Here is a 16,611-nt window from a genome sequence, read left to right as displayed (position 1 = left end):
TCAGTATAATAATTAAGGGAAAAATTCAATGCTTCAAGCCATATGATATAATGCTTTATTATAAGAGATTATAAGAGATATTATATTAATGAAAAGATAGATAAGTTTGAAGAATATTATGAATGTTTAAAAAATGTATTTAGTTGGTTCGAATAAATTGATGAGTAATATGTTTGGTTGAGAGGATAAATGCATAGACATGTTATATAGATTATTAAGTTGGTTCTTTTTTAATAATATTATAATATTATTATTTGTTTAATAATTTTTTTAATCTCTTACGTTTGAAATTTTGTTAAAACACTTCAACAATATAAAACTTTAATTTGTAACTGGCAGCTAACACTACCGTCCACAGTGGATGAAATGACGCACGACTGACTATATATGACCAACCGTGCGCTGACAAAGCCATTTTCGACCATGGATCCGACGCAAAAAAGGCCAGATCTTGCTGATCTTACGCCGTTACGATAACTGGTGGTAGTGGCCAACGGTGGTCTTGGATGACTGGAAGTATTTTGTTAGCTTTTAAACTTTTTATGACTGTGGTGTTTTAACTAATTTCTCAAATGTAAAGGGATCGGACTAATTGTTATTTAACAGACAATTGAAGGTAATTGTGTTTGAAATAATATTTAATTAAAAATAAAATAGGTATAAAAATCAAATTATCCGATAATCTTTTAATTTACCCACTACATTAACAACAGTAAACACTATTTACAATAAAAAATATCTATTGTAAATAATATTTACCAGTAAACACTATTTACCACCATGACAGTCGACGGAATGGCGCACAATTGATTATATATGACCAACCGTGCACTGACAAAGCCATTTCCAACCATGGATTCGACACACAAAAGGTCAGATCCTGCTGATCTTATGCCGTTATGATAACTGGTGGTAGTGGCCAACGGTGGTCTTGGATGACTAGGAGTATTTTCGCAGAAGTCAGCATTTTTCCCATACAGATGGGTGCTAATGCAGTTTGGTGCTTTTATTATTCTCTGTGGAGCAACCCACTTCATAAACTTGTGGACATTCTCTCTGCACTCCAAGGCCGTTGCTGTGGTGATGGCTGTTGCAAAGATTTCTTGTGCTCTTGTGTCATGTCTAACTGCTTTGCTACTTGTTTACATTATTCCTGATCTATTGAGTGTCAAAACTCGAGAACTATTCCTGAAGAACAGGGCCGAAGAGCTTGACCGGGAGATGGGCCTTATCCTTACTCAAGAAGAAACTGGAAGACATGTTAGAATGTTGACTCATGAAATTAGAAGCACACTCGATAGAGATACAATTTTAAGAACCACTCTTGTTGAGTTAGGTAGGACCTTAGGCTTGGAGGAATGTGCATTGTGGATGCCTTCTCGAACTAGTATCACTTTAGAACTTTCTCATACTCTAAACCACCAAATGCAAGTGTCTTCTGTGCCAATAAACCTTCCTATAATCAATGAAGTCTTTGGTACTGCTCGAGCAATGCGTTTACCCTATAACTGCCCACTGGCAAGGACCAGACCTCTTGTCGGAAGACACGGGCCGTCTGAGAGTGTTGCTGTCCGGGTACCTCTTTTACATCACTCAAATTTTCAAATCAGTGATTGGCTTGACTTCTCTGCAAAAAGCTATGCAGTCATGGTTCTGATCCTCCCTACTGACAGTGGTAGAAAATGGAGAGACCATGAGTTGGAACTTGTGGAAGTAGTTGCAGATCAGGTATATATCTCAATGATAATATCTAGATATGCTCCATTAATAATAATCGTCCACTCTATAAATTCTCTCATTTTGCATGTTGTTTCCTATTCTTGTTCAATTTTTCTTCCTTACATTTATTGCCTGCTACTCCCTTCTATAATGAAAAAGTTGAAGAAATACTAATAGAACATCTTCTTCAATGACTAATTATAATTCTTTAATCTTTATGAGGTTGCTGTTGCTCTTTCACATGCTGCTATACTGGAAGAATCTATGCGGGCCCGTGATCAGCTCAAGCAGAAGAATGATGCTTTAGATTTGGCTCGTCAAGAGGCAGAGAAGGCAATCCATGCTCGAAATGATTTCCGTGCTGTAATGAACCATGAAATGAGGACATTGATGCATGCAGTTATTGCATTGTCTTCACTTCTCTTAGAAACGGAACTAACTCCTGATCAAAGGGCTATGATAGAGACAGTTCTAAAGAGTAGTAACCTCTTGACAACACTTGTTGATGATGTTTTGGATCTTTCCCGACTTGAAGATGGTAGTCTAGAATTAGAAATTGGACCATTTAATCTTCATGGAGTTTTCAGAGAGGTAATTACTACTAATTCGGCACTAAAAATAAGCTTGCTCCTTTACAGTTCTCATAGGCATCTTAATTACATCATTTATTTTATGTATGTAATTGTAGGTCATTAATTTGATAAAACCTATTGCATCTGTAAAGAAGTTATCCATGAATATGATTATGGCACCGGATTTACCAACGTATTCGATTGGTGACAAGAAACGGCTCATGCAAACTATTTTGAACATTGTGGGTAACGCTGTAAAGTTTACAAAGGAGGGTTGTGTTTCGATTAAAGTGTCTGTTGCAAAACCAGATTCTTCAAGAGACTGGCGACCTGAATTTTACCCTGTGTCAAGCAATGGCCACTTCTACCTACAAGTACAGGTAGTTGACTACTGCATTTAACTTCACTAAGCTTGTTTCATTTGAGTTTCCTGTCTTTTGCTCTCTCCGGGTTGTACCTTATAAAGTTCAAGGTACTCTTCCTAAGATTTGCTGTTTAAAATTTGAGAGCTTTCGAAGTCATATGGGTAAGTTGAGGTGCTCATATAAAGTATGGGCTTGTGGGTGTGACCGTGTGATTCATTTGGCTAGTCTCTCTTCGTTCCCGCTTTGTAGAGATTGTTTGGGATTTCTCACTATTGCATGTCAGTTGTTTTTTGTTGACCCTGTTATCTCTGATAATGAACTGCAGGTTACTGATTCTGGCTGTGGTATTCCGCCACAAGATATTCCATTTGTCTTTACCAGATTTGTTCAATCTCGAAGTGGTTCCAACAGAAGTACAGGTGGAGCAGGACTCGGACTTGCCATTTGCAGAAGGTATACCGGAAGCTATGCATTTCAATACACTGCAAGGAGAACCATAGTGTAGAAGAAGTTGTCTAACTATTTACTCACAAAAAGAGTAAATACCAAGCAAAGTCATGCTTGCCTCATATTCGTAAATATTTCCTAACTTACGTTGCAAATAATTGAATCAGGTTTGTTAATCTCATGGGAGGGCACATTTGGATTGAGAGTGAGGGTCTCAACAAAGGTAGCACAGCAACATTTGTTGTCAAACTTGGGATATGCACCAAGCCGTTTGATTTATCCACACACCAAATTGTACCCAAAGGTCGAGTAAATCATGGAAGTGCAGATCTCACTAGGCAAAAACCGGTATTTCGAGATACTGATGTGGTGGCTTTGTCCAAAACACGATACCAAAGAAGCCTGTAGGTGGCAGTGACAGCAGCTGCAGCATTCAGGGACCCGCTTATTCAAGAAATGATTTTTCTTCATATACTACTATAAGCTGTGTCAGAGAAGTATGAATCCAATATTAACCGTGCAACCAAGAATCGGATTCCAATTACTACTATAGCTATAAATGATAATCGCATTCCATTTACTAGTATAGTCATAAATGATAAATGTTAAATGATGATATGCTGCCATTTGTTCTGGGTTAAGGTTTATTATAAGTTGCAAATTGATAAAATCTTTAACTAAAGCCATGTTCAGTATTTTTGATGAAAGTCACTTGATCACCAATTCACCACTGAACATGATCACCAAACACCAGAGTGGACGCCGTCACCAATTTCAATTTTAGTAAAGCAGGAATGAGCCACGTTTTGAAGGAAAAAACCGATAAATAAAAATTAAAATAAAACCAACCCATGTACCGACCCGTGACCGTGAAGCAAAGCAAAGACCCCGACATGTATAATTTCTGATACTGTTGCCAAAGTAACTCAAAAAAGGGCGAAAAAAGGTAATATCATCAGTATAATAATTTAGGGAAAAATTCAATGCTTCAAGCCATATGATATAATGCTTTATTATAAGAGATTATAAGAGATATTATATTAATGAAAAGATAGATAAGTTTGAAGAATATTATGAATGTTTAAAAAATGTATTTAGTTGGTTCGAATAAATTGATGAGTAATATGTTTGGTTGAGAGGATAAATGCATAGACATGTTATATAGATTATTAAGTTGGTTCTTTTTTAATAATATTATAATATTATTATTTGTTTAATAATTTTTTTAATCTCTTACGTTTGAAATTTTGTTAAAACACTTCAACAATATAAAACTTTAATTTGTAACTGGCAGCTAACACTACCGTCCACAGTGGATGAAATGACGCACGACTGACTATATATGACCAACCGTGCGCTGACAAAGCCATTTTCGACCATGGATCCGACGCAAAAAAGGCCAGATCTTGCTGATCTTACGCCGTTACGATAACTGGTGGTAGTGGCCAACGGTGGTCTTGGATGACTGGAAGTATTTTGTTAGCTTTTAAACTTTTTATGACTGTGGTGTTTTAACTAATTTCTCAAATGTAAAGGGATCGGACTAATTGTTATTTAACAGACAATTGAAGGTAATTGTGTTTGAAATAATATTTAATTAAAAATAAAATAGGTATAAAAATCAAATTATCCGATAATCTTTTAATTTACCCACTACATTAACAACAGTAAACACTATTTACAATAAAAAATATCTATTGTAAATAATATTTACCAGTAAACACTATTTACCACCATGACAGTCGACGGAATGGCGCACAATTGATTATATATGACCAACCGTGCACTGACAAAGCCATTTCCAACCATGGATTCGACACACAAAAGGTCAGATCCTGCTGATCTTATGCCGTTATGATAACTGGTGGTAGTGGCCAACGGTGGTCTTGGATGACTAGGAGTATTTTGTTAACTTTTAAATTTTTTATGACTGTGGTGTTTTAACTAATTTCTCAAATATAAAGGGGGCGTTTGGTTGGAGGTTATGTGGGATTACTAGCGTTATGTCATCTTATATTACCTGATTACCATGTTTAGTTGTCAAGTAATCAGCAATGCTACAGACACCGGTGTTTTTACACCGAAATTTTGTACCGGCTGACGTGTGTGCTGACTCAACCATCCAACGTGTTTTGGCGTTATTAAATTTTATCTAATGAACGGCCGTCCATAAAATATAGACGGCCGTTCACTCATATGGACCCCAGTCCATATTATATGGACAGGGGTCCATTTACTACGGACGGACGTCTTGATTTAGAGGACACTCGTCCATTGCTAAATAAAAATAAAAAATATTAAAAAAATTAGGGACAGCCGTTCACAGGTCATGAACGGTCGTCCATGAACATTGGACGGGCGTTCATATGTTAATGGACGCCCGTCCTTTAATTTTGGACGATTTTATAAAATATAAAAATTTAAAAAAAATCTGGGACGCTCGTCCACAAATTGTGGACCGGCGTCCCTAATGTGTGGACGAGCGTCCGTATAGAATGGACGCCCGTCCATAATTTTGTTTAAAAATTAAAAAAAAAAAATTTGGACGCTCATCCATAATTTTGTTTAAAAATTTTAAAAAAAAAATATTTGGATGCTCGTCCCATTCCTTAGGGACGGCCGTCCCTTAAGTATGGACTGCCGTCCCACCTCTAATTAAAATAAAAAAAAGAATTAAAAAAGTTTTAGGTTTATTTAAAACTTTTAAAATCAAAAATTAGAATTAAAAAAGTTTTAGGTTTATTTAAAACTTTTTGGGAAAGCGTTTGAAAAAAAAAGGGCAGCGGTCTTCTTCTTCTTTCTTCCATCTGCGCTCTGGTTCATCGGGTTCTTCATCCCATCTGCGCGCTCTAGTTCATCGTCTTCTTCATCTCAAAAAAACAAATCAGCCGCGGTAATTAGATACTTCCGTTTTTCAATTTTTTATTTTTTTATTTTTTTTATGTTGGATTTACATTTGTGTTGAATGGAGTTGATTTGATAAAGAGAAATCCAGTCAATTTGGTGGGACTGGTTTGTGTGATTGACAAATAGAAGTGTTCTGTTTTGGGTGTTTTAGAAGAAACTGCTATATGCAATTAGTGAAGGGCAAGGATCTTTTGATTTATCATGAGTTGTTGAAACTAACCAATGGAGCTTTTATATATTATAAACATCAGAACAATGTCATAGGTCACAGCTTCCTAGGGTGTGTGGGTTTCATATTTTAATAATAAAAAAATTTTACAAACTGGGGACGGTCGTCCAGCTAATTTGGACGAGCGTCCATCATTTAGGGACGGCCAGTCCATATGGATGGACGGGCGTCCATTTATGTCTGTTTTCAATCGGTCCATTGTGGCGGCTTCCACGTGTTTCGGTGCAATTTTTCGATGCAACTTTTCGGTGGATATAACATTTTTGGTCAAATAATATAAGATGCCGGTAATCTTCAAATACCAATAGTGGTTACTATTGGTAATATCGGAGGTAATCTGATTACCCCTATTTTTTTAGGTATTCTGAGATTCCTAGAGTTATCATTTTTTGTTACAATTTTATCCCTTATTAATAAAAATTTTGGACAATAATACCCCTACTTTAAAACAAATTTACATTAATATCCTATTTCAATTTTACCCTTGTTTACTTAAAATTTTGGACAATAATGCCCTTATCTTTAAAATAATTTACAGACCACCCTGCCACCCAGCCACCACTGCCAACAGCGGGTGAACCACCACGGACCGCCGCCGGAAATTCACCAGAGTCCCTGAAAAAGAACAAGATTCTGTGGGAAGCTCTGGGAGGCTTCGATATGGCCGTTTCCAGCCATATTAATGGCAAAAAACAGTCATATCAAGCCAGATCTACACGAGATCTGGTCGTTAGCAGCCATATCTATTCTGGCCGGAATCGATCTAGCCGCTAGCGACTAGGTCCATGGCTTGATATGGCCATTTTCGGCCATCAACATGACCGGAAACAGCCATTGCGAAGCCTTTTGGTCACGGTGAGCTACTCACGGGGGGACTTTTCGAGACTTCCGACGGTGGTTTACGATGACGGCAGGAGGTGTGGGTGATTTCGTCATAAATTAAAGTTTTATATAAGCAAGGTGTTTTAGCTAAATCTGAAATATTGGAGGTTAAAAGAAATTATTCAAAAATTAATAATAAAAATCATATTATATTAATATTTAAAAAAGAAACAATTTAGTAATTTAAATAACATACCCACTAATTTATTCTCCATAACCAAACATATTAATATAACATATCCACCAACGAACCAAACATATTAATATAATATACCCACCAACTAACTAAACACATTTTTTCAAAAATTCCCAGTAATCTTGCAAGGTAATCTATCTTTTCAATAATCAAATATTCTCAGTAATCTAACATTCCTAAACCAAACACCCCTAAAAGGATTGGACTAATTGTTATTTGACACACTTAAAGGTAATTGTTTTCGAAATAATATTTATTTAAAAACACAATAGGTATAAAAAATCTTTTAATTTACCCACTACATCAACACAACACTACTTACATAAAAAATATCTATAATATTTTATTATTTACAAACCAAGCACTTGAAAAATAAATAAAGATTACCCTAGCATCTTATATGCCCCTTACCTATACACAACCTAACTCCTTAGTATTGGATTCATTTTAGAAAATGGATATTAAAAACCTTGAATAATAAACATCATTTTTCCACTTAACGATTTGTATCGTTTAAGATGTAGCACAAAGATTCAGTGAAAATGGGGAATCAAAAAACGAAACCATTACTATCCAAACTTCAATATATGAGTTAACAAGAACAAGTAAGAGTCCGTTCAGCGTAAACACCCAACCTAGAAAGATTTTGTAAAACTATCAACTGACATTTGAAATTCACCACATAAACATCATAACTGATATAATAAGCCAAGAAAAATTAATAAAACCGGTCAAGAAACATAACGTACAAATTAAGCAAATACCAAGAAATCTGCTTTCAACTACCATATTTAAGTAACAAGGTTCAAAAGAAACCAAAAAAAACATAGCTTCAACAAAACTACTCTGCCACAGTAACTGAGTACACATGCTATCTATAGATTTATCCTTCAATGCTTTGTTAGCAGTCTTACTTCTTAGACTTTTTTGATACTCTGCAAAAAGAGGAAAAATTAGCACATGGGATAAAACTTAATTTAATTACAGTATTGCATACTCATCATCATCTATATACTCACTCAGTAGAAGCAGCAGGTGGTGCTGTTGTTGGCTTATCTCCTCCTCCAGGTCCCTGTTTCCAGAGAAAAAATTATCACAATCATATTAATTATGAAACTACCAACTTTTGCAGATTGATCTAAATAGTCAACAAGTCAATACGATTTTGCTTGAGCTGAGAAAAAAAATCCAGACAAGCATATCGCTAAAATGTTACAGGGCAATGTGGCATTAGGACAACAAAAGTTATTTAAAAAGAAAATAAACTACAATACCACACTCACAAACATCGTGGCAGAAAAAAGATTTTTATACATTGCAAGAACATGTAATTCATAAACAAAATGATACTATCAAAAATGAGGTAAGCACGGCATAATCGCATTTCTGAAAGGTTTCATAAAATAAGTAATCATATAATTACTTTATTGCTATCATGTTTCATCCCAAAGAAATCAAATGCGGTTAAAATTCTGACCTGGGCTAGTCGTTCCTCCCTCCTGGCAAATTTTCTTTCCCTGCTTGCCTTATTCTTTGCCCTTTTAGCCTCAAACTGGTCAGACAAAGTCTTTTCTCTTGCCTTCTCAGCCTTAGTCTTATGGATACTCTCCATCAAAACTCTCTTATTCTTGAAGACATTACCCTTCACCTTCATGTACATGTCATGATACATGTGTTTGTCAATCTTCTTTGCTTCCCGGTACTTGCGGAGCAAGCGCCTGAGAACACGCATCCTCCTCATCCACAGTATTTTAGTTGGCAGCCTAGCTTCTCTTGTACCCTTACGCTTACCTAAAAATCAGAATACAGCACTATTAATTATTCCATGCCGATTTCTTGGAAGTTAAAAAAACAAAAAAATGAAACCAATTTCCTATCTATGTGCACCAATTGGATACTTTATCTATAATAATTTTAAACTAAAAATAAGAAAACATAACTCAACTACTTACTACTTGATTGACCAAAGATGTAGTAACTTGGTCAACATAATCAAGTTGGATGAACAACACCAATGATAATTTGAACAATCTATCCACAATACCAATAACATATAAGGTATATAATCATACGTGATTAGTCCAACATTAAGCTTTCTTAAAACCAAATTCCTACAAGTTCCATATCTTATGAATGACAGAAAGATACCATATCCAGAGTGGCGGCCCTTCCTCTTAGCTTCCTTCATGCGTCTTGCACGAGAACGAGAGTGAATCTTGGTTGGCTTTCTGATGATGAAACCATCCTTGACCAGCTTCCTGATGTTCTGGCCTGCAATTTGATCCATATAAACCCCATCAAAGACGCAATAAAAGTAGAAAATAATGCTACAAAAGCCCACAATCCTACCATGTCAACTAGTAAAAAATTCCTCAGAAATGTCGCAGAATTCCCAAACATAATAACACAACTACAATTCCATTCAACCTACTTACTAAAACATAGAAAAAACTAAAACAATTTGATTAAACTTAAAAGTTAACCTTCAGCAAACAAAACCCTAGTAAAACTAATCATTTCTCAGAATTGATGAGATTATGACTGAAAAGGGAATTAATAACTTGATTTTCTTTTATTTCGAAACTAGAACTATTGAAAATATAACAAACAGTAAAGAAGTGAATTATCATCCATCCACGATAACAGAGCAATAAAAACAAGCCTATCTACTTACAAACTATTATAAGAAAGTCGCATGAACAAACTTAAGACAGGAAAAATCGTGTGCATAAGCACACGACTTTAATAAGCTTAACAGGTAAAAATAACGCCTCAAACTAAACATCTTCAGAAGACGCTAACCCGCTTGTTCAGACAAAACTCTGACCTTTCAATTCGTTTGATCAAAGAACTTGAGACGTACAAAAGAAATTAGAGAGAGAGAAAATGGTACGACAAAAAAATGGGACAAAAAAAAATAAGAAGGAAGACGTACGAGAGTTGGCCATGGAGATTTCATTGACTTCATTTGGATCGAGCCAGACCTTCCCTCTGCCGCACTTGAGGACGCTGGCTGCCAGACGTTTTTGAAGCTTGAGCGAAACCATCTTTGTTGTGCGTCTCTCTTCGCAGCTGCTAAATCAGAGAAGATAAGAAAAGTCGAGATTGAGGTTATATATACCAAGGGTTAGCGCTAGGGTTTCCATAATCCATATGCCTTTCTTTCTTCTCTGGGCCGGTTCGGGTTTGAGTTTTATGACATTAATGGGCCTTAAACATGCATCCCGACACCAACCCAATGTTTAATAGCAAACACACTCCAGATTGCTTCTAACAAAGCCCGCTCCGTTAAAAATGGGTTTAGTGCATTTAGTACTACTCCAAATGAATACTAACACATCCATGGGCCTTACAAATGGGATTTGGTCAAAGATTGGAACACACCCTTCACCCTTGGGTTTCTTTAGAAATTTGGTTGGTGTCCTGATGACGAAAGAGACGCTATTTTATTTTTAGGTTGCTTTTGGTTTAGGGTGAAATAGGATTAATCCTGTAATGGTTGTTCAATTTTTAAGATTCCTTTGTTTGATTGTCAAGTAATAAAATATTACGGAATCTTTTATTATAAATAGTATTTACTGTTGGTAGTATTGGGAGTAATCAAATTACATTCCCAATGGGGTGTTATTATAAGATTATCAGGCTAATCTTAATTTTGACCCTATTTTGCCCTTAATATTTTATCATTTTGGACACATTTGTCTTCATATGTCTACCAAATAACCATTAGCTCAAACCCTCTATATTTGAGAATTTACCTAAAACATTCCAGCCACAAAAAAAAAAAAAAATTAAAGGTTAACAAAATACCCTAAGTCACCCAAGACTATCGCTCGTTGGCAACCACCACGGCCACCCGTTGGCGAAAGTCGTCATATCAGCACAAACTGGTGGGATATTGCTGGTTGTGTGCCAATAAGGATGTTTCCTACCATGGATCAAAATGGCCTAATCTGGCTATTTCACAACCAAATCTGATCGAGAAAGGTCTGATCGACGCATAATTAGCCAGATCTGCCTGGTTGTGCGCCATTACGATGGATACTGGCGGTGGTGACTAGCTGCGAGAAGTGGCTTAGGGTGGATGGGAGTGATTTTGCTACAAATTAAAGTTTTATATGGCTGTGGTGTTTTAGCAAAATTTCAAATATAGGGGGTTAAAAGAAATGATTCAAAAAATAATACTAAGGTTGTGTTTGGTTCGGGGTGATATAAGATTAATCTTGTAATCTTTGTTTAATTTTCAAGATTCCCTCGTTTGGTTGTCAAGTAATAAAATATTACGTAATCTTTAATTGCAAATAGTGTTTACTATTGGTAATATTGAGGATAATCAGATTACCTTCACAAGGGGTGTTAATATAAGATTACCGAGGTAATCTTAATTTTGACCCTATTTTGTCCTTAATCTTTTATCATTTCGGACACATTTGTCATCATATGTCTACCAAATAACAATTACCCCAGACTCCTTATATTTGAGAATTTAGCTAAAACACCCCCGCCACAAAAAAGTTTAAAAGTTAACAAAATACCCCCAACCACCCAAAACCACCGCCGGCCGCTAGCCACTATCGCTAGCCACTGGCGAAAGTCGTCATATCGGCACAAGACCGTCGAGATCTTGTCGGTCGTGTGCTGGTAAGGATGTTTCCGGCCATGGATTTGTGATCCATGGTTGGAAATGACCAGATGTGGCCATTCCACTGCCAAAGATGTGGCCGTGAAATGGCCGCCATTTCACGGCCATATTCGCGGCCAGATCTAATTGTTTTTTATCCATGGCCAAATTAGGCCTTACCGCCATTTCACGGCCATATTCGCAGCCAGATCTAATTATTTTTTATCCATGGCCAAATTAGGCCTTACCGGTGCACGACTAGCCAGATTCGGCTAGTTGTGCGCCATTACGGCAGCTACCAACGATTGTGGCTAGCTGCCAATGGTGGCTTGGGGTGGATAGGAGTGATTTTACTCTAAATTAAAGTTTTATATGATTGGGGTGTTTTAGTAAAATTTCAAATATAGGGGGTTAAAAGAAACAATTTAAAAAATAATAGAATAAAATATTATTATATTATTATTTAAAAAGGAGGGCAATTTAGTAATTTATATAACATACCCACTCATTTATCCTCCCAACCAAACATATTATTATAACTAAGGGTGTTCGGTTACGAGTACCCTGCACTTTTTTAAGGAACCGGAACCGACGGTTCCTTGAAATTTGGAATCAGAACCGGAACCGACAGTTTCGGTTCCTAGGTACCCAGAACCAGAACCTGTAACAACGGTTCTGGTTCTGGTTCTGGGTACCCTATAAAATTACAATGACCCCTCAAAAGTTTTTAAAATGACAAAAAAAACCCTTAAAAACTTACAAATACCCCCCCACCTGGCACTTGTTAACAAAAATAAAATTGCAAATTATAAATTCAAAATTACAAACTCCATTACTTTGTAAAGGTAGATTCCCAAAAGTCAAACCAACTTACTTTAAATGTTATGAAATATAAATATAAATATAAATATATTCACATTACTTTTTCTACAAAAGTTTTTATTAAACCCCTAATATTTAATTTTATTTTATATTAGTCTCTGTTCCTGGTTCCTGGTTTCGGTTCCAAAAATTTGGAACCGGAACCTACCCATTGACGATTGGTTCTGGGTAGGAACCGGAACCAAACCCAGGGTACCCGTCGGTTCTTGTTCCAATCCTTTTCTTTTGAACACCCCTAATTATAACATACTCACATATTTATTCCAACCAATCAAACACATTTCTCTAAAGATTCCCTAGTAATATAACATTCCCCGAACCAAACGCATCCTAAAATTAATATTATATTATTATTTAAAAATGAGGGCAATTTAGTAATTTATATAACATACCTACTTATTTATCCTCCCAATCAAACATATTAATATAACATACCCGCCAAATATATTTCTCTAAACATTCTCGAGTAATTTATCTTTCTTTTCATATAACATTCTCCAATAATATATTATTCTCTAAACCAAACGCTACCTTATAGATATTTAAACAGCGTTGATTATGTCATCACAATGAACAAGTGGACACTTACTCACACAAGTCCAAACAAAACAGAGATTTAAAATTCAATAATCAATAAAAGTAATTTAATTTAACTGAATTTACACATCTTTATTTTTTGAAATTAAATTTCCAATAATTAGTAGAATTAAAACAAATATATACGTTTATAATAAATAAAGATACATATTCAAAGTTGACTTCCAATTTTGTATCCTAATTTATGTGCATCTCATATCATATGTACAGGGATGAAAGATGGAAAATTGGCGGTAAACACGCGGGGTGGCAACAGTGTTAATGAAGTACAATTGTACTACATGAAGAGAGAAACGTACAAGTCTTTGAGGCCCAAACCATAGGCGCACACGGCACACCAAACGCCACTTCAAAACATGAAACATGCAAGGGTAAAAATAAAATAATCACAAAACCAGTGGCGCCGTTGGGATTATTGAATCCAGCAAAATCTCTGCTATTTGCCAACTATTATGCTTTCTACTTCCTTTATTGTCTGCACCTACTACCGCCTTGGATTCTCAAATTGCAGGGCATGCATTTGACACTTTAAACCTTCTCGCAGGGGTTTCCAAATTCTTCCTAATCTTTTTTAGCCCCTTTAATATTTGAAAATTCGAATAAATATTAATGAAAATAATTGTATTAAATATTTATTTTAATTCTTTTGCAAAGTCAGGATTTTCTATGATTAAGGCCTTCATAATTCGATTATCTACACGTGATGGTTATGTGGCGCACAAGAACAATGTTTCAGGCATTCAAGGCAAGCTAAAACCCCAATAGACGTATCAAGAGAATTACTAATGAGAGCAAGTTAAAGCAGGGGAAACAAAACGTGAAACGCAAATATAAGAAAATACCGAATTTAAGTACAATTTCATTAAATTAAACCTCCATAACAACATGAGCGCTAATCTTAGCTAAAATTATGAATCTAAACACAATCGTAGAACAACAGACTAATGACCGATTTCAAGGAATTTATACACAATACAAGACGCAAATAATTAAAAACAACAAAAACGGCGCATGGTTACAGCGGCATTGAGTTCGAAGTGGCGGCAGCATTGGCTTCATCATCAAAGCTCCAAAGATCACCAACAACACTTTCTTGGACAGTACTATTGGGCATCGGTGATTGGCCATCCAGATAGGGAATCTGATAGAACTTCATGAAATTTTCGTATGCAACTAGCTCCTCTGACAACTTCTGCACTTCGTTCTCTTCCTCTTGAGCTTTTCGCATTTCCTCCTCTTTCACATTAACTTGAGCATCATTCACGTTCTGCACCTCTGTTGAATCATAGCCAAACTCAGAACCAGAACCAGAGACATAATTGTCCCCAACAGGAGAAACAATCTGGTCAGCAATCTCTACTCCATATCCTCCAATCTGGTTCAGATCATAACCAAACTCCAAACCAAATGTTTTAGATAAATTATTACTAAAATCACCAGTTTGGGGTTGATGACGAAGGGGATTAGGTTTTGGATTATGGTGAAATTGGTGGCTGGTGAAGCTGTCGTCTTCGTTTGGGAAGTTGACTTTGGCTTTCTTGCCACGAATCTTGCGGGCTTCTCTGTCGTAGGCACGGGCTGCTTCTTCAGCGGTGTTGAAGGTACCAAGCCAGACTCGGACCCCTTTTCTTGGGTCACGAATCTCAGCTGCCCATTTGCCCCAGGGCCGTTGCCTTATTCCTCTGTACAAGTTCTTCCTCTGCCTTTTCGCTTTCTTTTCCACTTGCCCATTACCTGGATCAGTTTCTGTTCAAATTTCAAACTCAGAAGGCTTTCTTCATAAATAAAGAAAGTGATAGATAAACTAAAAAAAAAAAAAAAGGGAAAAGTGTGTACCTGAAGAGATAGTCTGTGGTCGTTTGAGTGAGTAGTCATGTGCGTGAGGAAAATACTCAAAGTTGTTCTTGGGTTTGGTAGCAAAGGGTGAGTTAGGCCAGAGGTCTGAAGCAGTGACACGGCTGCCACCTCGGCGAGGTATGAGGTCTGCTATGATAGCACCGCCACACATGTTTAAGTTTATGAAGAGAGAGTATTTATGTAAATTGAGATGTAAAAGAGAGATGATATTAAGAGGATATGAGTATATGACAGCAAACAAAAGGGTTTAAGGACTTGGAATTGTTTGAATTGGGAGAGAGAAGATTGATGGGGGGTTTTGTATTGAGAGGAAAAGTGGGTGGGGTGCATAACAGAGTATTTTAGGAAGTTTTTTCAGATTTTCGTGTCCTGGTAAATTAATATTTGATAGTCTTCTAGAGTCTAGATTATCTTACTATTTCAGTATTTCTTACCAACTTGGCAACCCTATCTCATTTTTAATTCAATTACTTAATTAACCTTCAAATCCACTACACTCGGAGCCAGCTGCTCCTTAACTAGCCCTCTCCCATTTGTATTTGAATTCTTCCGTTTTTTATGACGTAAGTTTATTTTTTTATTTTTTATATAATATATATGTATCCTCGTCTATTTTATACTTTTTTTTTTTCTAATTTTAAATAAATATTATGTCTCATTTAATTTAATAATAATGAAAAGACAAACTTAGTGATAATACAATAAATTTAGCTAAGCCAGAGCATGTATATCATTATCATGTGGTCTGGAAGGGTCTAGAATGTGGGAGTGAAATTGACAATATTTTTATACAATGAGGCCTCAGACCTGTCACTACATATTATATTAGAATACTGCCGCTAAAATGCTAGTGTCTCCGGAAAGTCGATAATTTTGACTTCAAACTTTGGATGGTCAAGTCAGAGTTGATAGCTGCTTGATTTCAGAAAATGCTTAAAACTGTCTCTAATACTAACAACGGTTTATCACAATATACTTTTTTTTATTTTTGTGCATGTCAAGTTGGACATATTAAAATGAAGGGATGGATTGTTGTCCAATTTACTCTTTGCTTCTAATACGAGAGATTGATCATAGAGATAGTAACGTGATATTTTAAGCAGCGTTTGATTGGGGGTTACGTGGAATTATTGTGATTATACCATCTTATATTACTTGATTACTATGTTTAGTTGTCAAGTAATATAAGATTTTTGTAATATTCAAATACCAATAATAGTTGTTGTTGGTAATATTGAAAGTAATCTGATTATCTCCATTTTCTTAGGTATTGTAAGATTACTAGGATAATCATTTTTTTATTACAATTCTATTCCTTATTAATAAAATTTTAGGAC

General features: G+C 35.8%; 3 protein-coding genes across 4 annotated transcripts; 1 reads left to right on the top strand and 2 right to left on the bottom strand.

The window, feature by feature from the left end:
- Positions 1–506: 506 nt before the first annotated feature.
- LOC116146702 (ethylene response sensor 1-like) lies at positions 507–3,750 on the top strand. The gene is made up of 6 exons (XM_031432120.1): positions 507–516; positions 944–1,728; positions 1,942–2,310; positions 2,408–2,671; positions 2,982–3,109; positions 3,271–3,750. The coding sequence occupies exons 1-6, from the start codon at positions 507–509 to the stop codon at positions 3,509–3,511; spliced, it is 1,797 nt and encodes a 598-aa protein (XP_031287980.1). The 3' UTR covers positions 3,512–3,750.
- Positions 3,751–7,991: 4,241 nt separating this feature from the next.
- LOC116146704 (60S ribosomal protein L19-3) lies at positions 7,992–10,412 on the bottom strand. Its single transcript, XM_031432123.1, has 5 exons — positions 10,253–10,412; positions 9,466–9,588; positions 8,795–9,108; positions 8,337–8,389; positions 7,992–8,252 (listed from the first exon to the last, which is right to left on the bottom strand). The coding sequence occupies exons 1-5, from the start codon at positions 10,362–10,364 to the stop codon at positions 8,228–8,230; spliced, it is 627 nt and encodes a 208-aa protein (XP_031287983.1). The 5' UTR covers positions 10,365–10,412; the 3' UTR covers positions 7,992–8,227.
- Positions 10,413–14,238: 3,826 nt separating this feature from the next.
- Positions 14,239–15,628, bottom strand: LOC116146711 (ethylene-responsive transcription factor ERF071-like). Of its 2 annotated transcripts, none has more exons than XM_031432132.1 (2): positions 15,254–15,628; positions 14,239–15,151 (listed from the first exon to the last, which is right to left on the bottom strand). In XM_031432132.1, exons 1-2 carry the CDS (start codon positions 15,423–15,425, stop codon positions 14,433–14,435), a joined length of 891 nt encoding a protein of 296 aa, XP_031287992.1. In that variant the 5' UTR covers positions 15,426–15,628; the 3' UTR covers positions 14,239–14,432. The 2 variants fall into 2 exon arrangements, with proteins under 2 accessions (XP_031287992.1, XP_031287991.1); XM_031432131.1 differs by having other exon boundaries at positions 14,240–15,163; positions 15,254–15,624.
- Between the last annotated feature and the right edge of the window lie 983 nt (positions 15,629–16,611).

This window comes from Pistacia vera, unplaced genomic scaffold (assembly GCF_008641045.1).
Source record: "Pistacia vera cultivar Batoury unplaced genomic scaffold, PisVer_v2 Contig482, whole genome shotgun sequence".
NCBI lineage: Eukaryota > Viridiplantae > Streptophyta > Magnoliopsida > Sapindales > Anacardiaceae > Pistacia > Pistacia vera.
The sequence above is the reverse complement of the archived record's forward strand: the minus strand, read 5'-3'. Positions and strand labels throughout refer to the sequence as shown.